The sequence below is a fragment of the Lissotriton helveticus genome, chromosome 8 (genome assembly GCF_964261635.1).
Source record: "Lissotriton helveticus chromosome 8, aLisHel1.1, whole genome shotgun sequence".
Taxonomy (NCBI): domain Eukaryota; kingdom Metazoa; phylum Chordata; class Amphibia; order Caudata; family Salamandridae; genus Lissotriton; species Lissotriton helveticus.
In genome coordinates, this window is record NC_136069.1 from 327,617,131 (window position 1) to 327,643,039 (window position 25,909).

A 25,909-nucleotide genomic window follows, 5' to 3' on the forward strand; every position below is an offset into this window, starting at 1 on the left:
TAATGATGTTTTCCATGACATTCTTAGGTGACCATTGAATGTATTTTGTACTCTCCCTCCATCCAATATTATCTTCAGTGAAAGGCTCTCTACCTCTCATCATCACAAATGGACTAAAACCCGTGAGAGAAAGCGTGAGACGATAACCCCACAACATTTTCCTAAATTCTACCTCCCAGTTCTTATTCTCACACGCAAACTGAATTGTTCCCTTTGTAACACGATTAAATTGCTCAACCGCACCATTTCCAGCTGGATGGTAAACAAATGTAAAACCATGTGTTATTCCATTTCTTTTCAAAAATTCCTCAAATTTCACAACCGTAAAATATGTTCCATTTCCACTAATCACTCTTTTAGGCAAACCTTTACTCAAAAATACTCCATTTAGAAAGATTACTACAGTTTCCGCATCAGCTTTCTCTACAACTTCCAAATCAACCCACATGCTAAAATAGTCTATCAAAACTATAATGAACCTACTTTCTACTATTCTTTTCCTCAAACTCTTTGGTGGTATCATTTTTCCTCCCCTTAACACAAATCCTGATTCTACATTCAACTGACTTCTCACTTCCCAAAAACCTCTCTCTTCTGCTACATCCGGTTTCTTTTCATCCCAACCATTTAACACTCTGTCCTTGATTTTTTCCATCAACACATCCTTTCCATAATGTAAAAGCCACTCCTTCTTATTAATCGATTCAAAAGTTTCTTCCTCTACAACAGCAATTTGATAGTCATTCCACTCATTTTTATCTGTCTCTTTACCTGATAAAGGCATCCTACTTAAACAATCTGCACTTTTATTTTGCAGACCCGGAACATATTTGGTTCTGTAATTATAATCCTGTAATCTCATTGAAAATCTTACTATTCTTGCTGAAGCTCTTATCATACCACCAGTAGTCAATAAATTCACCAAAGGCTTATTTTCAGTTTTCACATCAAACTCACTCTCCCACAAATACGCTCTAAACATCCACACAGACGACTCAATCCTCTCAATTATATCTGATGTTTCCAACCCATTCAACTCTTTTTCCAATTCACTCTTCACTGCACACTGAACATTCCTGACTTTATAGTTCACATGAACTGCATTACCTTTCAACTTAATTTCAAGTTGGAATCTTTTAAGTACACCAATTTTGCTTGAAAATACTTCTCCATACTCCTCTTTAATCTCATTTTTTAAATCATTACATTCACCAATTACCATAACTTGTTCTCTCGCATTCGGATTTAATATTATATCTAAGCTTGCCTGGTCCTTCCATCCTAATACACTTGGTCCATATTCGTCAACATACATTCTTCCCTTCGCCACTCTCCCTTTGAATTCAAATCTCACATCTCCACACCCCACCATAGGAATGCTTTGCCCAGTGTAACTTCTTGGATTTATATCACATTCCATTAACTCAACTCCAATTTGATTCTCAAATTTCTCAATGTCTAAATTCACAATGGTATATGGTGATCCGGAATCAGCACCCAATATCACTTTTACACCTGAAACATCAATCTCACATTTAGGTTTACTCCTTCCTTTACACTTGACATCCAAAATAAAGTCTTTTATCATAAAAACATCATCATCTTCCTCTGAATCTTCTTCTTCATCTCTTCTAATTCCCTCTCTGCTTTCTTCCGTCACGTATTTTATCCTTGTGGTTCTTTCTTTTCTGTAACAAACTCTTGCATAATGTCCAACCAATCCACATACCGTGCACTTCTGATCTCTCGCCCTACAAGCCTTACTGTCAGCTAAATGTGTGTAGCTACCACATCTGTAACATGCCAAATTAGTCTGACTTCCTCTCCTGTAGTCACTTCTAATTGGCTGGTAATTCTTCTCCTCCAACCTTCTTTCATCACTCTTGTCTTCTTTTCCTGCACCAACACTACTTGCCCTTATGGTTCTCCTTACAACGCATACTTCTTTACTTTTCTCGTTTTCATCGTCCAACGCTTCCTTCGCACACCTGACAGATACTTCCGCTTTTCTTACTACTGCCAGTACTCTATTCAATGTTCCATCTCCCATAGTCCATAATCTTTCTTGCACTCTCTTGTTGTTAGTAAGCATGATGACTGGATCTCTTATTAGTTCTTCTTCAATTTGCCCAAATCTACACTTCTCCGCCATTTTCTTTAGTGCACTTAAATAATCATCTATTTTCTCATTCTGTTCTTGTTTCCTCCTGAAGAATTTGTATCTATCAATTGCTACACATACTGTTGGTGCGTAATATCTTTCCAAATCATCCAATGCGTTTTCATACTCATTTGTTTCATCTTCTCCTCTTTCTTTCTTTTGCATTTGTTCATACTGTCTAATTCCTTCCGGTCCCAAAGAATGTAGCAAAATTCCTTTTTTTATTTCTGGTGTCATATCATCATTCTTTATGGTAAACATATAGTTCTTAAAATACACTTTCCATTCCTGCCATCTAATCTTTGGTTCTGCTAGGAATGGTATTGGTGGTGTTAACGTGAAAGTTTGCGCTGCACACATCTTATAATTCTTGTTCAAATTCACAAATGATAATATTAGAATATTTTTTTTAAATAAACTTTTTTTTAATCTTAAAATATATAATTTTTAGAATATTCCTAAATAATATGTTGTCTTTTTCTTTTAAAAAGAACTCCTGTTTCTTTGAACACACTTGCCGTGTTTTTCCTTCTTAACAGTCTTCTCTTCGATCACAATGCGTTTCTTCAGTCATAACATCCCAATCTCTTAAAATGGCCGCCGAGCGTGATGACGTCACACGCTACACCTCTCGCGTAGTCCTCTTCTTTACGCGATGTCTTATTATGCTGATCTCGCGCTTGCGCGCGATAATTGCTCCTGTATTCAATCGGCACAGACAGTGCACGAGAAAGCTTCCGATAGCGCACGAGACAGCTTCCGATGGCGCACGAGACAGCTTTTAAATCGGCACAGACAGCGCACGAGACAGTTTCCTATGGCGCACGAGACAGCTTTTAAATTACGCTCCACGCCTCGGCATGCCTCTTCCAGGTAACGTTTTTCTCCTTTTGCCACTCAATTCCGCCTCAATATGTTATACGCTGTATGCGCTCAGTCACTTTCAATCCTCCCGTCCTCCTCACCTCACTTTTTCTTCATTTGCTCATTTGGTTATTTCTTCATGAAACTCCTCTTCTTTTCCTCAGTGGGTCCGCTCAGAGTTGCCTATCCTCAGTCGCCAATTTGTAAAGAAGAACTCTTCCTCAAAGTAGTATCAATCTTCTTTATTGGCAACTCTGCTCCCAGATAAACATTACAGCTTCACATTGCTTCAACTCCCTCAAACTGTCCCTCCCAGAATCCCCTCTACATTCTTAATTCCACGAATGATGTTGTTGCATTCCAAACATAGAATGCTCCAACATGACAAAGATCTAAGGTATATTAATTCTCATGCTTCTCGAATTTATGGAAATGTATGCTTCATATGCATAAGAGAATGAGAGCAACACATTCTTCACAGTGAGTGCTATTAAAAGTATTGCACACCGCCTCAAAAGGGGCCCGCGCAGCATCTAGGACAGCATGGCCTAGTGTAACTCTCCATGAGCAAATGATTGGGAAATGTTGAGCACAACCACCACCAAACACAAGCAGACTGCCACGATAAAGAGATAATAAATGTCGAAAACTTTGGAAATTCCCGGGATAATTGGGAAGCAAAAACTGCCCTTGGTGGCAAAGCGCAAGATGACTCCTGATATTAGCAACATACCACCCGATACATGCAACATAGCCATCTTTATTCCATTTCCATGGGCAGAACATAAAATGGACTGAACTAGGCACAAAAGTGCGTGTTGATCTAAATGTTATCATGCCACATCAATTTCTAGCATACTTAACGTTACTGGTAAATTGCTTGAAAACTGGATTGCAAAAATGATAAAAGAAAGAAAAAGATCAAAATAAAATGAAAAATAAGTCTTTTAATTAACACGTGTTGCTCATAACTGAACGCGCTTACCTTATCAATAGCCAAATGTTCTACGGGATGGAGGAATCGAGGGTTGGCCTGGCAGACCTCATCGAAGCTGTAATCCTCTTCACTGCCATTATCATCCACCAAGGCAGAGGACTCGACCACACCATCTGAAGAAACTTTTTTTAAAGAGTAAGACATAAGTTAATTAGGAAACACTTAGTAGGTTAAATTACTAACACCACTTACGCTGGCCAACATAAAGGAAACAGGTCAAGCGAAAAATCTTTATGGTGGTGATAAAAACTGTATATTGTGCAATATGATCTTCCTAATAGACACAAACAATGGCCTAGAAACACAAATCAGTATGGACTGAAAGAGTTTATCACAACTTAAGTTTCTGCTCACTCCCAGTGATATTATTTAAACCAGTTTTATATTTTTTCTATCAAATAGATTAATTTGCTAAATAGGTGTTGTTATCACTCAGTTCAATGGTACACATTTTAGTATCTCAAGATGATAAAACAATAGGTTGTGCTGTTAATAACAGACATTACTATTGCTCAAATTAACTCAATGTACCAACCTCAGAAGAATGAAAGGCTGAGTCAACCAAGCAGTGATACGTAGAAATGAAAAAATATTTATGAATTGCAGTACTCCGTGAAAGTCACCTTGGTGCTCATTGAGACACTTTCCGGAATAACAGAATTAAAAGAGGTATAGAAACTGATGGATGTTATACCAGGAGAGAGAGTTGGGGCCCAAAGGACAAAGTGCGCTCCCAACCGTGATTTCCCTCACGAGGGATATTCTGACAAAATAAATTTTATTTTGAATGAAGGCACCTAACTGGATTATAGTGCTGAAATTGTGAAGCAAACAGGGATTTCTCAATGCCATAAAAAATTTACAGATATTGGACAAAGAGTTTTAGAAAGTTCCCCTTGCTTTACAGGGAGCTAGTGTAACCTCTTTCGATAACTGGGACATATGATACGTTTCCTTAATTTGACACACTTCCTGTGACCCTTACATTTTGAATGTTCTACTGATTTTTGGAGGATCACAGGAAGTCCTTAATATAGTATGTACAATAATCAATTAATAAACGATCCATGCAGAGACTACATCCCATGGCCAACTACCACACTGGTCTAATGAGAACTTTAGGTCTAGAATCTTCTAGTGATGATGCATGTGCTGATCGTGGATCATTCGATGCTCCACTCTTAGGGTCCGATTAGGATGGTGGGTGCATTCCGGGCATTTAACATTGCGAACGGTGCTGCTGACTGCAGCACCGTACGCAATGTTAAAATGTGATGCTGTGCATTTACCTGCACTACGTGGCAGGCACCACGTGTTGCTTGCCATGCAGTGCAGGAAGGAAATGCCGGGGGGGTACCATGGGTACCCCCCAGTGCAGCAACGCCTCCCACAAGGGGGGCCCGCAACAGGCCCCCAATCCCCGCCAGCCTTTCCATGGCGGCATCGCCACCATGGAAGGCCGTTTTTTTTACCGACATCCTAATGTGGTGTACGGTGCCTGCTAGGCATCGGAACGATTGCCTTTGGCTGTGATGTGGCGGATGGACGTTGTGTCCGCCGCGGTTCTCACCGCCATCCTAATTGGGTGGTGGGTAAACCGCTGTGTGATAGCTGAAGGACCACCACCGCAGGGCCGGCAGTGGTGGTCCTTCCGCCATCCTAATCGGCCCCTTAGTTAGAACCCCTATCAGTCTGGGCCTACCAGTGGCTCACTAGCTTTTTCTTGAACTCTTTTATTCTACTCATCATTGAGCACATTCCCCAGCCCTGCTTTTGATTGTCCGTCCTGATGCTTTATTGTACCACCAACACATTGACATTCACCTACATCAGAAATAAATGGTGCTCCCGCTTGCAAAAAAAAAAAACGTGTGGGCCCATTTCCATCTAACTTTAAAATATGCTCCACCTACAACCAAATTCGAGCAGATTTGTACATGTTTTGGGCAATCGTTGGCAAAATGTAATTAGACGTCAACTGGCCACTTTGCTGGGAGATAGGAATTCTACAAAATCACCCTTTCTCCGCTCAAGACAGGCCACAAAAAATGGAAGAGTTGAGCTGATCATCTGCTAGGCTAGACCATGTCATTCCCGCTCAATAGGTGTGCTGGGTGTTAATGTTGCTGCCTTTGGGAAGGGAGGAGCAGTGAAGGGCGCCCCCCACTCACCACCCCTCCACATTCAGGAATAATTGTATGTGCCGTGTGTCTTTCTACTGCTGGCATCATAATAATAAATATTCAGAGAATGTGGTAAGAAAGCAAGGGGTTATATTTGCATGTGGCATGCCACAATGTTAACGCCAAGCTGTGTTATCCCACCAGAGGACAGCTTTACTGTGAACCTCCAAACCCTTATGTAATGGTCATAGAAGAGACCATATCCACACCTTCCAACGAGGGTTGAGATAACTTCCTACCTGTGACCAGGCTAAAATACACTTTTTCACCATTTATGGTTACATGATGTAACACATGCTGTCAATTGCTTAATGAATAAAAAGAGGAACCTCAGCGCTTTACTATTTTAAATTTCTTCAACATAAAAGAAAATCTACATTCCTACTTAATGAAGCATCATGCCTTTCTCTATTTTTGTAAAGCAACAGAATAATACCAAAAGAATCTCAATTGGAAAGCATCTTCCGACAAAGTCATATTCAGTTTTACAAATGTGAATGTAGCACCATACTGTGTACACTATACTCAACGTGTCAACAAAGTCTATCTACAACCCAAAACCCAAGTCCAATCACTGTCCCTTGACCCTCGCAAGAAAATACAAATCATCTTGTGGCACATCCAGGTATTCGCTTTTTGAACACCTTCCAGCTGGAGGATCTTCCCAGATCCCGATTCTTGTTTTTCATTTCCAGCTGGGCCCAAAACAAAGGACTGAGTTAAAGGGCCATCAGCTCTTCTTTTCTAGCCTTTTAACCAGATACCAATTCAAACGAAGGAAGCAAGGGGAAATAACTTATCACTGCACATCTACTGTAGAGAGACTATGACTTGGAGGTAACTTTTTTACTTTTTCAAACCCCCCCATGTAAGAGATGTGCATGCATCTGTGAGTATGAGTAATTACACAAATAATGATTTAAGTGGCACCTACTCATTGTTTTATTTAATTCTTTGACAGCGCTACTCATACCATTGTAGGGTGCCTGAGCGCCTTACATCACACACAGAGGCACAATACAAGTAGATCACTGTGCTATATTAGAAGGATTGCAACTTATGAACTGTAAGTAACAAATGATCTCAGAGTCAAAAGCACAAACTTACTTACTTCTATAAATATACAAATCTGTGATCTGCATGTTACATTGTGTGCTTTTCAGCAGGTTGCGAGTCAAAACTGTGTTTGCACAAAACATAGAACCCTCCCAGACCGGCATTAACTAGAGTTATCTTACAACTATTACATTCCCTCTAAATTGATGAGCACAAGAAGAGCTCTGCAGCAGGAGTCTTAACCCTGTAAGATATTTTAAAATGCTGCCTCTTTGTGGCCGATTAAAAGCAAGTCAGAACAGATTTACTGTCACATATCTCCATGTGGCCAAATTCTTTACGGCAATTTTTTTGAAATAAATTGACTGTCAGGCTGATTTTCAATCCCCGCCCCTCGTGACTCCACCCCCTTTCCTCTCTCACACTTTGACCTCCAATTCATGGGTTCTCGGAGTAAATGTTATACAAATCTAGCATTGTTCTCAGTCTCCCAGGGACACTTGTAGGAAATACAGAAAAGTGCTAAAGATCTTTCTCTTTGACAGATGTTTGGACTAATGACTGTCTTGCCCTCTACATGTTTCAAGAGTTACTGCCTCTCGTACAGTGCTCAAAAGCAAAATTGGGGCAGGATAAATGCTGTGCAGAACAAAAAAAAGTTAGCCAGCATGTGAAAGCACGCTGAATCAATTCCCAAATACAGTCACATAATGAACATGGAACATTCTGCTGCAACGTGTTATCACTGAGTAGAAGATACATCTAGTGCACACAGTCCACAAAGAGAGGCCTTCAAGTCTTCAACACAGGGACAAGGTCAAAATAAAATGTGTGCAGCTTTCATACTCAGGAGGAAATTATGACATCAGCACGAAGCGAGAAGGGGGAGGGGTAGAGTGCAAGGAAACACAGACATTTGGTGAGGATGTCTGTTGTAGCTACTTTGAAACTTAAAGAGCAATAGGTTTCTGAATAACTATCCTTAGTAAATGTAACTACTGAAAACAGCTTCCGCTCCGTCATCACCACCTTTCTACTCAGAGACAAGTGAAGCCTGTAATCCTATGAACTCAGATTCTAGTGAAAGAAAGTGTTGCAAGCCAGTTGCTGGTCCAAAGGCCTTGAGGCCGACGAATCTATGTGGTGTCTAGCCCAAGCCAATTAGTGCCCAACCAATGACAGGCTAGCAGGTTGGCAGCATACATTTACAATGAATATAAAGAAGAATCTTTATAAAGTCAGTGGCCACCCTGAAGCTCCAAGGTGAAACTGGCACGGATGGGCGCCCATGAACCGTATGAAACGAAAAACAAGGGAACTTTTTAAAGAGCTGCAAACTACACGTGCATGTTAACTGGTCTTCAACCCATGGTTAAAAGTGTTGCCTTGTAGGGTGCTTTCAAAAGAAACATGCTTTACCCTTGTGTGGAGGTTAAGTTTATACAGGATGCTGGGCGCTGCCATGCGGTTTAACGCATTAAAAGCAACATGAAAACTCCTCCCAAAAAATAGAAGAGCCGCCACAGCTCGACAAAACCCCCAGTGTGCGCGCTCCCCAAGTCAAAGAAGCTGGGTCGACTCCAAGCAGCCAACAATAATCGCACTGTGCGCCTGGAAGGCAGATCTCCTACCGCTGAGCACTTCCAAGGGATGGGGTAGCAGCTTGGATGTTCGAGTGCTTGCGCACACTAGTGTGCAAGTGTTCACCTCACCTCAGCATTAGAGCGCGAAATGCGAATTAAGTAAACCGAAACTTCCGGGCATAATAAAAACGTACGCTATTAAAATGCTGGCATGTCAAAAATTCAACATAGCTCAAAAGAGCGATGCTCCTGTCCGCTGTCATCAAGAGCACCACCAGTTTGACCACATAGTTCAGTAACTGTGCCGAAATTAAGTCTATCCACTGTTTCCACGTGACCGATTTAATGTTCTTCAGTCGTGGGTTTTTCCTTTACAAATGACTGTTTTCACATGTGGCGGTTCAGTTCTTTCAATGGAGGAGAGCCAGGACTACTACTCCCAGAAGGCATTAGCTTCTTACACGAAAACCCGGGACCGGAGCTCTGCATCCTTGGCGCCATGGAGTGATCGGTGACCTTTCCTGTATATGTTTACGGACAATAGTCAAGTTGGAAAGCTATGGCCACACTGCCTGGTGCAGGGCGCAAACCAGCTTTCACCCGAGGGTCTCCCCGGTACTTTTAAGAATGCCAACACAAGTCCGGTTCCGAGGACGTGGATTCATACTTTCAGTACTGCAGTAACCCTTCCTGGGTGGTCATCCGGTTCCCTCTCACCGGTTGCAGCAAACACTGACAGCGAGTTTAGCAGCGTCTAAAACCGGAAAACCTGCAAACAAAAACATGTGGATCTGCCACAGAACATCTACCTGGATCGGAACCAACCCCACGCGGCACACTGAATTTTCCTCTCCTCGCACATACCCGTCTGCAGGCTCTCCAAGCTCCAGCACCGTGCCATCTCCCCCCGGGCCACCATCGTGCCGTCTCCGATGCCCCCCGGAGCAGGGTCCCGCCTCGGACAGCAGCAGCTCAGCTAGGAGCGTCTCCGCGCGGCGCGAAGCGAGGCTTTTGTGACTAGCCGCGCCGCGCGCACAGCTCGCGCCTGTCTCTCATCCGCGCCGCGCGCACAGCTCGCGCCTGGCTCTCGTCCGCGCCGCCTCTGCGCTTCACACAGGCTGCTCGGGAAGTGACAGCTCGACGCCCCGCACAGCCTGCGAGGTTTGGTGACATCTGTGACGACAGCGTGGGGCGCCCCGGGGGAGGAAGCGCGAGCACAATCCGCGTCTATGTGCAGCTACCGCTTCACCATCAGTGAAAAGGCAGCAAGGACAAGAGTTCTATCCTTGCTTGGACGACCATCTGCACGCTGCCTCCCTCCCCCCTGCTAGGAGAACAGTCGAAAAACTTTATAGAGACTGAAAATGTCTGGAAGATAACATTTTAGTTCACTGGTCAAGTGACTGAAATATCTTTTTGGAACAAAAGATACAAAAATAAATTGTAATTTGATGTTATATATGTATGCTTAACGAGCTCTGGCAAAGCCAATAGGTCTGGCCTTGGCTGGCAATCTTTTGGCTTGGTCAATGCTCGTTTTGCTGTTTTTTGCAAAACTTTATTGTTGGTCAAGCTGCCAGGCATTGGTCAATCTTAAAATCCAAAACAAAAATAGTTGTTGGAAAGGAAAGGACACATTTTTGATCTTATAAATCACACCATGACCCTGCACCTGAAGGGACCAGCTTTGCGAGTGGATATGCCCCTTGTGAAAGTGTTGAATGATGTCACTCACAAGGAAGCTAGCCACACGTTAAAGTGGACAGACCCACTGCCCCATGCTGCAGTGGGCGGACAATGTGATTGACGCAAAAACAAACCAAAGATGAAGAGGGCTGGCTGACTCACTCTATTCAGTGGCCAATCACTCGGGTCTTAGAAGTGCATGTTTTGTATCAGGTCACTGAAGTGGCATAAATGACCTGTGGCGCTTTATAAAGCTTCTCCACAGTAGGTATAAATATATATATATTTTTAACAGCAGAGCTCTTAATATTATTTATTTGCAATGTCCACAAAAGGAAAAGATGGCTAGAATTCAGCACCTGGAGTTGATGCCAATGGAAGGTGTTAATTTGACCTCTAACAGCTATCTTCCAGTGAAGAAAAAAAAAACGGAGGGCAATAAAACGACTATTTTCGAAGTCGCATTTATGCAAAGTCCCTCGTGCGTAAAACCTTTATGTGTGACCCTTCCAAGTCACTTGTGTTTCAGTATGATGAAATCAGAAAGGGCTTAAGCGACGTTTCTCACAAATCCCCTAGAGCACCTTACACTCAGGGCACAGCCTGCACCCGATTCTGCAGAAATCATCTCGACAGCAAGCTGGCTTATTAGGCACAGCATGAGATTCAATCAATCAAACAATCTAGATTTATAAAACAAGGCTATTCACCCGTGGCGGTATCCAGGCGCTGAGTACTGCTGCAGGGGCTTGGTCGAACAGCCAGGTCTTGAGTCCTTTTCTGGATTCCATCAGAAAGGATGAGGTCCGTAGGTGAAGTGGAAAGTTGTTCCAAGCCTTCGCAGCAAGGTAGGAGAGGGAGCATCCTCCACTGTTGCTGCAATGGATGCGGGGGGGGGGAGGGGGTAGGTGAGGCAAAGGGAGATCGAGCGCCTGTGTTTGGAGGTTGTTGGTGTATGCTAGTCCTTTGTTGAGGAGGGCTTTGAATGAGTGGATCAGCATCTTGAACTGGCATTTCTTCTGGATGGAGAGCCAGTTGGGCTTCTTGAGGTAGGCGGTGATGTGGACCCACGTAGCGGAGGTCAAGAAGGTAGAGAACATCTACAGGACCTTTCTCCACAGATCAGGACAGGCCCCTCCCCGTGGCCTGCGATACTCCTACACTCTCTGCCTTCCCGGCGCTCTCTTAAGAAGGGATGCACACGATCTGCAATAAACTTAAATTAGGACCCCTGCAGACCCTCTCAAACCGGATCAATTTCAGAAATTTTTACCTCAGCTTCTTTTTCCTTTCTGCAAACTTATCAACCTACCTATGTCTTCTGCGGTAGTCCCCATGGCCTGGAAACATACCAAGGTGGTTCCTCTACTTAAAAAAATCTATGCTGGATGCCACCAAACCAGTGAATTTACAGCCTATTTTTCTCCTTCCGTTATCTAAGATCGCTGAAGCTTACATCAACTCTATTCTCACGAGGTTCATCGAAGACAACAATCTGCTTGACCCTTCCCAGAATGTCTTCGGCCCACGTCACAGCACTGAAAACTGCCCTTCTGGCTGTAACAGAACATCTTCGATGTCGGTCGCACTTCAGCTCAGATCCTACTTGATCTCAGCGCTGCGTTCAAGAGTGTCCCACCAGATCCTGCTGCAACGCTTGGAGGTTATCAGTATTTACGCCCGCACTTGGCTGGTTCACCTCCTTTCTATCGGAGAGAACCTTCCAGTGTCCGTCTCCCCATCTGCTCTCAGGTGCATGCTATCCACCAAGGGGTTCCTCAGGGCTCGGTTCTGAGCAAAACCCTATTTAACATCTATATTCAACCCCTAGCAGCAGTAGCCAGGAGCAGAGGATTAACTGTGGTATCCTATGCGGACGACACTCAGTTGGTGGTAGCACAATCAGATGATTCGGCGCAGGATGTGCTTAAGTTTAAGGAAGAAGTAACAGCTATTGCTGACTGGATGACCACCAACTGCTTCCAACTTAATGGTAGTAAATCCGACATCTTGTGGAGCGAGCATTGGTGCCCATCCACTCTGGGTCTCCTGCCTGCACCAAAACAGTAAAAAATCTGGGAGTATGGGTAGACTCCGCTCTTACTTTTCAGGCTCAAACTAAAGCAGTAGCCGGGGCCTGCTTTGGGCTCCTAAGTGGGCTCAACCACTGTTGGGATTCTTCGATCCTGTCATCCGTCAGGTGCTCATCCAGGCCACAATACTATCCAGGCTGGACTAGACTAGCTCCCTATACCTTGGGGCTAATAGAGCAGATACTTTGCCTACAAAGGGCACAAAACGCTGCCGTCTGGACAATTCTCTGCTTGCCGAGAACCTGTCCCACTACTGATTCTATCCGCAGACTGCATTGGCTACCGGTGGAGAATCGTATCCAGTTTAAAACTCTCTGTATTGCCCTTAGAATTATGAATCTCCAAACCCCCGATATTCTGGCTAATCTCCTTACGCCCTACATACCCACCCGCCAGCTGCGATGTAAGGGCCAGCATCTGGCGGTTATCCCCCGGGTAAAGCGAGTACGGGTAGGAGGGCACTCCTTCTGTGTTCTCGCTCCGAAGCTCTGGAACTCCGTCCCTGTGAGTATCAGAAGTATCTAAAACCATGCGCTATTCCCTAAAGCTATTAAAACTGATCTCTTTCCTGCATAATTGGTCTCTGTGTGTCACTCGTTCTGCCTATGACAGTTGTATTTTAGCGCTGGGACACCCCTTCGCTGGGGCAGCTGTGCGCTCTATAAAATGTGCGCTCTATATAATTTATAACATAACATAGGATGAGTCTGGCCGCTGCGTTCTATATCATCTGCAGTCTCTTGAGGAGGTGCGCTGTGATTCCTGCATACGGTGCGCTGCCATAATCCAGCTTTAGTCGTTGCACATCATTTATGGCTGCACGTTCTACACCGTATGTATCATTTAATCAGGACACTGAACCATAAAAGAGGACTGTACTACAGGATTAAAAAAAAGCAGTAATACAGCACTGTGTCCAGAAACCAAAACCATTTTTAGAGTTGAATAGTCTTGTTTTCATATTGTGAGCCAGTGGGTGCAACTGCTTGTGTGAAGTCACAGAATGGTGCAGGCAGAATGCAAAGCCTGGATTGTGAGCCATTTGTCAAATATGTTGACAAAAGACCCACACCACTAGCATTCGGGGTAAATGAGGTAACTAGGCAATCCAAATTAACATGTTGTCTACTAGGCCAACGTTCTTGGACCAACACAGCTTGGCTTCTGGTTCCCGACTGTCACGGTAAAGTCCAAATCAAAAGTGGCGATAGGCATCCTGCACTCCTTGGAGATCTGGAAATGTTACTATTCATGTTGCAGACTCGACACCCGAACCGCAATGTGCTGCTCAAAATCCTTCTTTGAACTGATGGCAGTCCCAGGCGTAGGAGGACCCAACGCATATCTTTCCTAGAAGGAGGCACTCAAGGAGAATGAGCAGGATATGTGTCCCACAAACCAACAATGACCTTTTTGATATTATCTGCAGGGTCTATACAAATGCTATACCTTTTAATGAAGATATGAAATCTTTGGTAGATACAGTTGCTAAACAGGACTTCTCAGTATGGCAGGAGGCAGCAGGCAATTAACTGCACATCAGAGTAAACAGAGGCAAAATAGTATTAGCTCAAGGCTTGCCTACAAAACATTAGAAAATGGGTGACTATTCGCTTCCTGTGCAAAACAAGTAGAAAAGAAAAGAAAACTTCCAACATCAGCTTCTATCCATAAAAAAGACAAGAGAATTCAACTGGTCCTACCGCCTTACCTTGCCAGCGACATGAAAAACTCAAAAAGTTGTTGTTCTGTTGTTACTGGTGACAATAGCACCTCCCTCCACATGTGAGCCAGTTAAAAATACAACTTCACAATACCCCACTCACATCTGACCTAAGACTTTTAGTGGTTGATCTAAGTATTATATGAACAGTGATAATCCAAGCTAAAACACATAAATACTCTGGATTGCTTCAGTTATAGGTAAACGGTTAGGAGGTACAACAAGACTGTTAGATCACCAGTAAGAAGTATACAGGCAGTATAATTACTTGTCAAAATGACAGCCATTGCTGTAAACAAGTGGCACACCAGCAGTGCAATATCACAAACACAAATTTGAACCTAAGAAATGAACCAATAGTGTCTGAAATGTGAAAACAGAGGGAATATATGCAAACAAACCACCGCCGAGAAGGCACAGAAACTAATGGTTTCCTCTTAATATTTTACAAGGACATCACCCTTTTAGGAACTGGAAACTATGTATGCCGCTTTAAATGGACAGTTTCAGGGCACCTTATATTTGTAGTAAGTGACAATGGTTTTGTGCACAACTGCCTTAAAGCTGCACAAGTAAAGCTGCAGTTAAAAAATCTACCATCGACCCTGCTGTTAAAAACTACTCGTCTCCAATGTACCCTCCCAAAAAATGAAACATGTACAGGACAATGGCCTGTTAGGTAAGTTCCAATCTAGTTTCAGAGCAAGTTCCAGTAATAAATCGGCAACACTCATAGTGTTTTATGATATCCTCTGCTCTTCAGATAAAGGTCCAGCGGCCTCCTCATCCTACCGGATTTAACTGCAGCCTTCTATACAGTCGACCATCAAATTCTTCTTGAGAATTTGAAAAACAGATGGGGGGGGGGGGGACTGGGGCAACTATTACAGTGGTTTCATTTAATTTTTTTCAGAATACTCTCAAATCTATAACATTGGCAACAACTTATCTGATCCCTCCCTCACCTTGCAGCGTACCACATGGCTCCATCTTTGACAACAGTCTCTCTAATGTCTTTGTTGAACCCCCAGCGACCTCTAGAAATGGCGTCTCCTTCCATTAGTGTGCAGTTTACACTAAACAATATCTAAAACTAGACTACTGAATTTATTTCGAGTTAAAATCCTCAGTTCTGAGAATGTGCAAATGGATGAAAACAAAGCACCTCAAACTCAAAGACCGCATTTCTCCTCCTCACACCCAAACCAAACCCTCTGACCGAGTGACCAACCTTATATGACATGAACCATTAAAGTTGGCTGATTTCACCCCAAAACTCGCTCCCTCAGCTCACTCCCTGGGTTCCCCATCGGCTCCAATTTTAACCTTAAAAATCACATCAAAGCCATGGCTAAGTCATCAAAAAACTCAAGCAGCTTAAGCACATTCTCTCCTTACAAGATGTGAAGCTGGCTGTGACTGCTATGGTAATTGTGGTACACAAACAATGATGCGTAGTCCAGGTGTAGTTGTAGATTCCTCTTTATTAGCAGGTAGTAAGGTGGCAGGTTACAGGATAGGAAGTTACAAGGAGAAACCCCACCAGGAGAGAGCTACCAGCTCCTCAGCCTCAGATGACCAACTGACAATCTCAACACAGGGAGGCACACTAACATTCCATGATGTCACAGGACATTCTGATAAAGTGGTAGAGAGGGAAAATACATAGAACCATTTACCACACATCCTCTTCCGTTAATAAACAACAGCAAGTAAGAAGTCAAGACGGAGTAGAAGGATTTAGAGGAGACTGTAGACACAAGAGCTAGTCAAAGAGACAAATTGAAAAGCAAAGGAACTCAAGCGTGAAAGCAGAAACAAAGGACAATAGAAAGAGGCATGTAGAAAGATAAACATAAGATGCATAAATGGTCATGATTAGACAAAACACAAGAATGCAAATTACATAACATGCCCATCCACCCTCCTTAATAAAACAAGGTAGCGATCCTGGCAAATCAAGCAGGGTGTAACAACTGAATGACAAATTGAGTGCAGATGGAAATAAGCACAATAAGATGAACTAGCAACCTACACATAAAAAGGGGAAAAGGCCTGAAATAAAGACTAACGCTAGTCTTCATCGCTAATGCAAGACATGCACTACAACCTCCCCTTTAAGGGTACACCAAGAAAGGCAACCTTTAAACTGTGGAACAAAACAACTCCCCAAGAAAGGGTATACCAAAGGAAACTGACGCCCCTGGAACAAAATACACAGTAGCCACACACTAACAAAAGTGGTGGAACTACACCAAGAGGTAGCGCTGACAACGCACCCCGACTACCCACAAAGAGTGATGCAACTTAGACCAACACAGACAACCTCCCTTAACAAAAGGGTACACAATTGAACAATGTAGAAATTGTTCAACGCAACATCACTTAATGGCGGCGCAGACAACGCACACCACTTTCCCCAGAAAAGGGTACACAAGGATACTAATCCTTGAAACTTTTGAACAAAATAGTTACATGCAGACAACCTCCCCTAATAAAAGGGTACACCACGTGAAAATGCGCGACATAACTTCTCCAAAGGGTAACAACAAGACCCTAGGAAACAAAAAGTAGGCACTGACTGGCACCACAACCCCATAACTTCCCTTAAGTAAGGGTACACCATAAGTACTAACCCTAAGTACATGGATGGGGAATTAATAAGATACAAACACCCTAATTGCACTAGCAGAGTGAAACACAGGATACCCATCCTGTGAGACCAAAACTACAACGTCCCCTATATAAAGATATACAGGGTACTCCATAAGTTACAACATCACCCTAGTTTCAAGATATGGCATTGACTGGCCACACACCCACACCTTCATAAGGGTACACCATAGGGCAAGACGTTGCCTTTGGAATTTAGGGTACAGCAAAAGACAACCACTGACTAAAAATACACAAAAGGGAACAAGGCCCCAAAAATGGATGGAACAACTCATTAAGCACAACCCACACACAGCAGCGCACATTGTACATCGAGATACCAAAGTGGAACATAATTATAAAAAAACAAATGAGTATAGCTCCGGTGAGCGATATCTCACCCGAGGACTTCTTGGTTGGAATTGTCCAAATGTTCCGATGAGTGACTGTACAATAGGAAGCGTGGAGTGATATGCAGGCAAGTCCAGGATACTAATGACGTTTTTAATAACATACACACGAGCAGCGTGTAAATCCCACGGAAGGAAAAAATTTGTGTGTTATTGTTCCTCAGCTGACTATAACAATTCCAAAAAACAGATGCGCCGTGTAAACTTGAGACCACAACAGAGGATCGGCGTTGAATTTCCACAGAAGACCTGTTACTATGGTAACGAAAATGGCTTCCTTCTTTACGTGTGCACAACAAAGAGGAGAGATTGGTAGGAGTCACGTAATCAAGCGTGTGACTTCACTCGGAGAGAAAGAGACACGTAGAAACACCTGATTGGAGGTTAGAATAGGCGTCATCTATGTCTTCCACCAACTCCCATGCACATTCGAAAACGTCATCAATTAGGCAGAAGAGAGCAGGGAGTGCAGATCGGGTGTGAACAAAAGAGCCGTTGGCAACGAATGAGCGGTCTCGCGACTTTCATGGCAAAGCAGGTAAACAACAGTCAACTTTAATGCACTTTCAAACTCGAGCGCATTAAACTAAGCAGGCAGCGTAGACACAGCATAATGGAGTGCGTGACCTTTCGTTCAGGGTAAAATACGCTGATGAGTTGAATATTAAAGCTTTCCACACAGTCACTTTCGGAAATTAAAGATATAATGACTCACCACAATGTAGTCAGTAGCTTAACTTCTTCGATATCGGCCTCAAATTCAACAAGTGCTGGTGTGTTTGAAAGATAGCAGTAAACTGACTAACTACGTCTGTCATGGGAAGTTTCAACTAAGTTCAGATTAATACGTTTTCCAAAGACGTATGTTAGGACTGATACTATATATAGTGATGGCTGTTGTGAAGGGAGTACTGCTTGCGTCCAGGGCGTCGATGAAGGCAAAGGTAGGAATGACTCACCGAAGAAACGTGGGAGAAGACAGTTGTCTCACCAGTCTCACATCAAATGTAGTGAGGGCGAACTGTCAAGGTGTAAAAGCAACAGAGACACAACAGGTTGATCAGGCCAGCTGGGTCAAACTCGCTTTTAAAGGTGGAGGTAGACAATCTCCAAATGACAGTAGGACGGCAGTAAGCTCCAACACAAAACAGACGCCCAGGGTGGAGGCTGTCCAAGTTAAATAGGACACTGGTGGGGTTAGCTGGGCGTTACTTTTTAGTTTAGGTTCAGGTTCCTTCTTTTAAATTGCTTAGTCCTTAAGTAGAATTCTTCTTTCCTTCCAGCTTAGGTTAGTTCAAGAAACGTCGCCAAATTGTGGTAAACAAACAATGATGCGTAGTCCAGGTGTAGTTGTAGATTCCTCTTTATTAGCAGGTAGTAAGGTGGCAGGTTACAGGATAGGAAGTTACAAGGAGAAACCCCACCAGGAGAGAGCTACTAGCTCCTCAGCCTCAGATGACCAACTGACAATCTCAACACAGGGAGGCACACTAACATTCCATGATGTCACAGGACATTCTGATAAAGTGGTAGAGAGGGAAAATACATAGAACCATTTACCACAGTAATCTCCTGCCTTGACTATGGCCTTTCCCTGCTTGCTGGCTCACCAAAAAGTAAACCAGCCCCATGCAGAGTAGTACTACGCGATGTGGCCATGCTTCTTACAAACACAAACAAGCATTTGCAATGCAATAGGTCTCGCATTATTAAAGTTTAAGCTATTGGTGTTGCATTATTTAGCAATGCCAATAGCACAAACTTTAATAATGCAAGACCTATTGCATTGCAAATGCTGCTGAGCACCGGCATGACCCCGCCCACCTGGTTCAACATGCTGTGATTCTGGGCAAGTCACTTAATCTCACCGTGCCTAAAAAAATGAAACCAAATGGATTTGCCTCTTGGGTAGTGTAACTGGTGCTCTTTTAAAGTGCTCCAATAAGCAATTCGTGCTATGTAAAACTGCAAAGAAAAGAAAAACAAAGTTCTTGGGTAATGCCAGACTCATCAGATGTTGAGAGATGCACGGATATCTTCTCATTCCTTTGAAAAGAAATATAGGAAAAGTTCAGACACCCCAACATATTTTTATCAGTCCTGAAAATGGAAACCAAAAGTTCTTAACGGGTCTACGGGTGTCTGTCAACAGAACAAACGGAAAATCTATGTACAAAAATACCACGTACATAAACCGTACAGTGTACGTGGATTTTATGTAATATCAGACAGAGTTACAGCGAAACCGAAAGCAGCTCTCAGGACTGGGCTGCGACTGAGGGCGGGGGCTGCCCGCGCATGCGCGCTTTTTGCTGGAGAGGGAGCCCCGGCGCTAAGGCAGCTGAAGTCCCGGGTCCCGTCCCGAGTGACCACCAGCGCTGTGGAGCTCCCACGCCGAGACACACCCAATGGCTGCCGAGGGAGAGAGGGACACGGACGAGGCAGAAAGGGCACGGTGAGTGGGAGGGGGGGTTGTATCTGTGTGTGTGTGTGCGTGCCCGTGAGTGGTGGGGGTGCGTGCGTGGCTGTGTGTGTGGGGGGGTGCAGGTGCGTGTGCGTGTGTGGCTGTGTGTGCGTGCGCTTGTATGTGCCTGCGTCTGTGTGTGTGCCTGCCTGCGTGTGTGCCTGACTGCGTGTTTAGGTGAGAATCACAGGCAGGGGATGTGCACGGCGACGTGGCAGAAAGAGCACGATGAGTGGGAGGGGGGGTTGTATCTGTGTGTGTGTGTGTGTGTGTGCGTGCCCGTGAGTGGTGGGGGTGCCTGGCTGTGTGTGTGGGGGGAGTGCATGTGCGTGTGTGGCTGTGTGTGCGTGCGCTTGTATGTGCCTGCGTCTGTGTGTGTGCCTGCCTGCGTGTGTGCCTGACTGCGTGTTTAGGTGAGAATCACAGGCAGGGGATGTGCACGGCGACGTGCGCGCCCTCGAGAGCAAATCGGAGACGGCAGAGGCTCGTGCTTGTACACTGTCTCACATTCCCCCAGACACGCCAGCAAAAGATCTTTCGCAGACAAAAGCATGCTTCGCATGCTTTTTAGGTCTGCTCGACCTAAAAACTGGGGACACATTACCCTAGCATTCGCTAACTTGAAAAAGCTGCAATCAAAGAATCGTGCCCTATGAGAACTGCTTTGTGGTACACAAACAATGATGTGTAGTCCAGGTGTAGTAGTAGATCCCTCTTTATTAGCAGGTAGTAAGGTGGCAGGTTACAGGATAGGAAGTTACAAGGAGAAACCCCACCAGGAGAGAGCTACCAGCTCCTCAGCCTCAGATGACCAACTGACAATCTCAACACAGGGAGGCACACTAACATTCCATGATGTCACAGGACATTCTGATAAAGTGGTAGAGAGGGAAAATACATAGAACCATTTACCACACATCCTCTTCCGTTAATAAACAACAGCAAGTAAGAAGTCAAGACGGAGCAGAAGGATTTACAGGAGACTGTAGACACAAGAGCTAGTCAAAGAGACAAATTAAAAAGCAAAGGACCCATCCTCGTCGCCAAATTGTGGTACACAAACAATGATGTGTAGTCCAGGTGTAGTAGTAGATCCCTCTTTATTAGCAGGTAGTAAGGTGGCAGGTTACAGGATAGGAAGTTACAAGGAGAAACCCCACCAGGAGAGAGCTAACAGCTCCTCAGCCTCAGATGACCAACTGACAATCTCAACACAGGGAGGCACACTAACATTCCATGATGTCACAGGACATTCTGATAAAGTGGTAGAGAGGGAAAATACATAGAACCATTTACCACATGCTTGACTCACAAAGCCCCTAACCTGCGAACCCCTAAATATCTCAAACAGTATCTCAAAATGGCCTCCAACGTGATATGCGTTGTGCGTAACGTGATGCGCGTTGTGCGTGTGATGTAAACACCAACGCGGATAATCAAATAGGCTTTTTGGCAGTACTCACCCCGGCTATTCCTTTTGAGTTCGCAGTGTCCGGGTGATCGAAAAGGTCGTTGAGAAATGTGTCAGCGGCACAGCGGACTGCCGAGGATACCGCCAGCTGACAAGCGAGTCCTGTAATGCACAAGGTGGGTTCGGCTGCTGGCGATCACAGAATCAGGCCAGCAGATTGTCGCCAAATTCTTGTGGGAGAATGACCACATCGGAGAGGTAGGATTGAGGCACTAGTTAAAATCACGCTCATCTAGAAGGCAGGTGTTGTAAATGAAGAAGAGGTAGTGGATTTCGGTAAGTGAAGTTTATTCTTCAGAAGGATAACTCCACCCGTCATGAACGTCTGGTCTCCGTGAAGCCGGTGGTTACAATGGCAAACGGAAAGACTCAGCCGTCCATGCACGAGGGAAGTAGTTTGAAACACAACACAGTATGCACGGGCCGTGGCTCGTGGATACACATTTCAAAAGGAAACAATACTAGCCCCAGGCTTTGGCTCGTGATATAGACGCGAGTCAAACTCACGAGCCAAACCCACGTCAAAGCGGTAACGCGAGTCAAGCTCGGCATTACACCACCTTCCCCCTTACAACAAAAATAAAAGAGAAAACACAGGGAATAAAAATGGGCTTAAACACAAGTAAACAAAAGTCTAGAATTTAATGAATTCGTTATATCTCTCAGGAGCCCTGATGTGTCTGCCGAAAGAAGAAACTTTCATGTGAATAGGAGCATCTTGGTTAATGACAACGTTTGGAGGATCCAGTGAACCCTCCCCAGGAAGCTGTCCCGAATAATGAGGGGGTTGTGAGTAAGAATGATTAGGGACACCAGAAACAGAAGGCGCATCCATCCAAAAACTCCAATCCAAATTACCAGGTTTACTATTATACTTCCTGCTTTTGATAATTTCTGCTTGGTGATCAGAGACTTTCACTAACTGGCGTTTGTTCCACCAACCCTTTTTTCCCAGAAAGGCTGCTCCTTTACTCACTTTAATTACCTGAACAGGTGCAAAAAATTTTGAACGTCCTTTAACCACTCTACCTGGGTTCTTGATTAAAACCCAGTCACCAACCAGCAGGTCCACCAATTTACCATCAGAGGTACCATCAAATTGTAACTTCATCTGACACTGTTTTTCTAGGACAGATTTCTTGACAGAATCCAAATCAATAGTTTTACCGGCAGAGTCCTGGTGCAACCAGGAAGGAAATAAAACAGAACGATTCTCTCTACCTCTCAGTAATGAAAATGGGGAGACCCCAGTTACGCAATGAGGGGAGGTATTATAGTGCCAAACTTTTTGTTTTACGAACTCATCTACACTGTAACCGCAAGAAATCGCTGTCTGGACACCCTCTTTGATCACTTTATTCCCCCTCTCGACAAGACCATTCGAAGCTGGAGAATAAAGAGAGACTTTGAGTTGTTTAATGTCCAATTTTTCCAAAAATTTGCACATTTTATCCGAGACAAAATGAGTCCCGTTATCTGTGACGATAAACTTGGGAGATCCCTCTAAATCAAACACTTTCTTGAGAAAGGTTATGGTGGAATCTGAATCAGGAGATTTAACAAAATCAAAGTACATCCACTTTGAAAAATAATCCACCAAAAGAATAATGTACTTATTCTCCTGTTGGAGAATGGAATATGGCCCTGAAAAATCTACTCCAACTTTCTCCCAGGGAGAGTTAGGAAAAACCGTCGGATGAAGAGGGAATTTCAATGTGCGCCAATGCTTGTCGGATAATAAACACTCCGGGCAAGAGTCAATCAAATTTTTAACCTGGACATCAATTGAGGGCCACCAATAATGTTGTTTAATGCGCATGGAGGTTTTAGTTGTCCCCAAATGCCCTTGGTGGGCCTTATTAATAATAGACTCTCTTAATTTAAAAGGAGGGACAAATTTCTCACCCCTTCGTACTACGCCGTTCTCAACAGACAGTTCCTCAGAAATTTGAGCAAAACTACGTAGATCGCCGCTCAAACTTCTAGGTTCAGGCCAACAACGGGTGATAAATTCGATAACTTTTAACAACACATTGTCTAAGGTAGTGGCTTCCTTCCAATCCCTCTCGGAAATCACATCACTAATTTCATCCACTGCATCCACAAAGGTTACACATTCGACATCCTCTACAAGAAAATCCTCCTCATCATCCTTGTCCATAGCCATTCTAGATAGGCAATCAGCCCGAAAATTCTTGCCACCAACAATATGCTTAACAGAAAAGTTGAACTCTTGTAACTTTGAGACTAATCTCATCAGTCGTGCTGACATGGACGCTGAATTGGGTTTATTAAAGATGTAAATTAATGGCTTGTGATCAGTGACCAACTCGAATCTCCTACCCCAAATGTACATTTTAAATTTGTGGACCGCCCATGCACAAGCCAGGGCTTCCCTCTCGATAGTACTATACCTCTGTTCGAATTCTTTAAGTGCCCTAGACGCAAACGCCACAGTTTGCTCCTGACCATTAACCTTCTGTGTAAGCACTGCCCCTAGACCAGAAATACTTGCATCCACAGTGATAACGGAGATGGCATCCTCCCTGAAAGCATGTATGGCTTTTGCAGAAATAATCAACTTCTTGATCTCACAAAAAACCTTGTCTAACTCCTGAGTCCAAACAAAACTAGACCCTTTCCTCAAAAGTTTCCTTAAAGGTTCAACTAGTTGGGAGTATGACTGTACAAACCTTGCATAATACTCTGCTAGTCCAAGGAAGGAACGTAAGGCGTCTCTATCAGGAGGGGGCTTTGCATCCTCAATGGCTCTAATGACTGAAAACTTGGGAGTGATACCTTGATCAGAAACTGTATGTCCTAGATAATCAATATTGTTAACTGCAAATTTGCATTTATTTGAGTGAACCGTCATATTTCTAGACATCAAAATTGAAAGTACATTTCTGAGGATAATGTTATGTTCGTTTAACGTTTTGGCAAATATCAAGATATCATCCAGGTATGCCTGTACACCCGCTATCCCTTGGAACAACACATCCATCAGCTTCTGGAAAACGCTTCCAGCAGACGCTAAACCAAAAGGGAGGCGAAGGAATTTGAAAGCTCCGAATGGAGTGATAAAAGAAGTAAGTTCTTGGGATTCCTTCGCCAAAGGTACCTGATGGTACGCTGACCTCAGGTCGATCAATGAAAACCATTTAGCGTCGCCTATGTTAGCCAGAAGCTCGTGGATTCTTGGAAGTGGGTGACAGTCAACAATAATGTTCTTATTTAATGAGCGTAAATCCGCACATAATCTAATTTCACCTGTCTTTTTACGGGCGACTACAATTGGTGCGACCCATTGTGAAGAATTGATGGGAGAAATGATACCTTGTTTACACAAATCATCCAACATTATTTTTAATTCTGACTTGACGCTCAGTGGAACTGCTCTAACTTTATGTGTTATTGGTTGAGCTCCGGGTATCAGTCTAATCTTGTGTTCAAATCCTTTGACACTCCCTACCATTTCTTTGAACACCGGTTTAAATTCTGATATAATTTCTTGTACCTCTGCATTATGATTATCAACTACAGCAATGGGTAAATCAGTTTTAACAGTAGGTAATTTCCCAACTTTGATGGGATTCTCATCACCGGGAACTAAATAAAGGCCCATCCTGGCTAAATCTTTCCAGCCCACGATGTCTTTACCTTTTTCTGCTACATAAATTTTAGTGACGGTCTCCCTCCCCAGACATTGGACCAATCCTTCGAAATACCCTAGCATGTTAATATTCTTCTCACCAAATGCAAGTGGATTAACATCAGATTCAATCAATTCAATTCTTTTGTCCCATTTTTCATAAAAGGTTGAATCTCTAAGAATAGTATACGGGGAGCCTGAATCTGCCATGACTTGAAGGTGAACATTATCAATAATAGCTGCACATAGAGGACCCTTAATGGAATCAATATCACCATTAGAATCAAGAGTTACAATAATGTTCTTAAAAGATTCAGAACATGCATCAAAGTCTACCATATTAACATTGGGGGGCTTCTTCGCGAATCTGCAAACCCCTTGAAAGTGTCCAATTTTTTTTACAAATAGAACACCGCTTCTTGAGTGCAGGACAATTCGGAGCGTTTCCAATATGGTCTTTTGACCCGCACCTATAACAAAAGAATGTTTTTTTCTTTTGGGTAAATTTACTGGATTGAACTCTGTTTTTATTAGAAATGGCACACAGAGTTTCTCCTTCATCAGAGTCATAACAGTCTATAGCATTGACTCCTTGTTTTGGTTGATCCATCACAACTTTGCTGGTTAGGGTAGAACGTTCAATGTTAAGAGCAAGGTCTATGACTTCAGTTAAAGATGGATTCTTGCACCCCAGAATTCTCTGTTTAATCTTCCTTGAAGCGCAATTAAATACGAACTGGTCTCTAATAAATTTATCAGGAGAAGGTTCGAAATTGCAAGTAATTGCTAATACTCTGAGTGCAGCGATGTATTCTTCCACCTTCTCATTCTCCTTTTGTTTTCTGGCATAGAAATTGTGCCTCTCTAGCATAATGTTAGGTTCATCACAAAATTGTTTTTTTAATCTTGTGATG

At 43.5% G+C, this 25,909-nt stretch overlaps 1 protein-coding gene across 4 annotated transcripts in view; it reads right to left on the bottom strand.

Moving 5' to 3' along the window:
• Window positions 1-25,909, bottom strand: part of SPATA13 (spermatogenesis associated 13) — a 166,748-nt gene that overhangs the window by 61,966 nt on the left and 78,873 nt on the right. For 3 of the 4 annotated variants that reach the window (XM_078657101.1, XM_078657102.1, XM_078657103.1), the window contains one exon: window positions 4,011-4,144. In XM_078657101.1, coding sequence (XP_078513227.1) covers window positions 4,011-4,144 — 134 coding nt within the window. Of the gene's footprint in view, window positions 1-4,010; window positions 4,145-9,708; window positions 9,979-25,909 lie in introns of those variants that run through there. The other variant, XM_078657104.1, reaches the window with a different exon arrangement.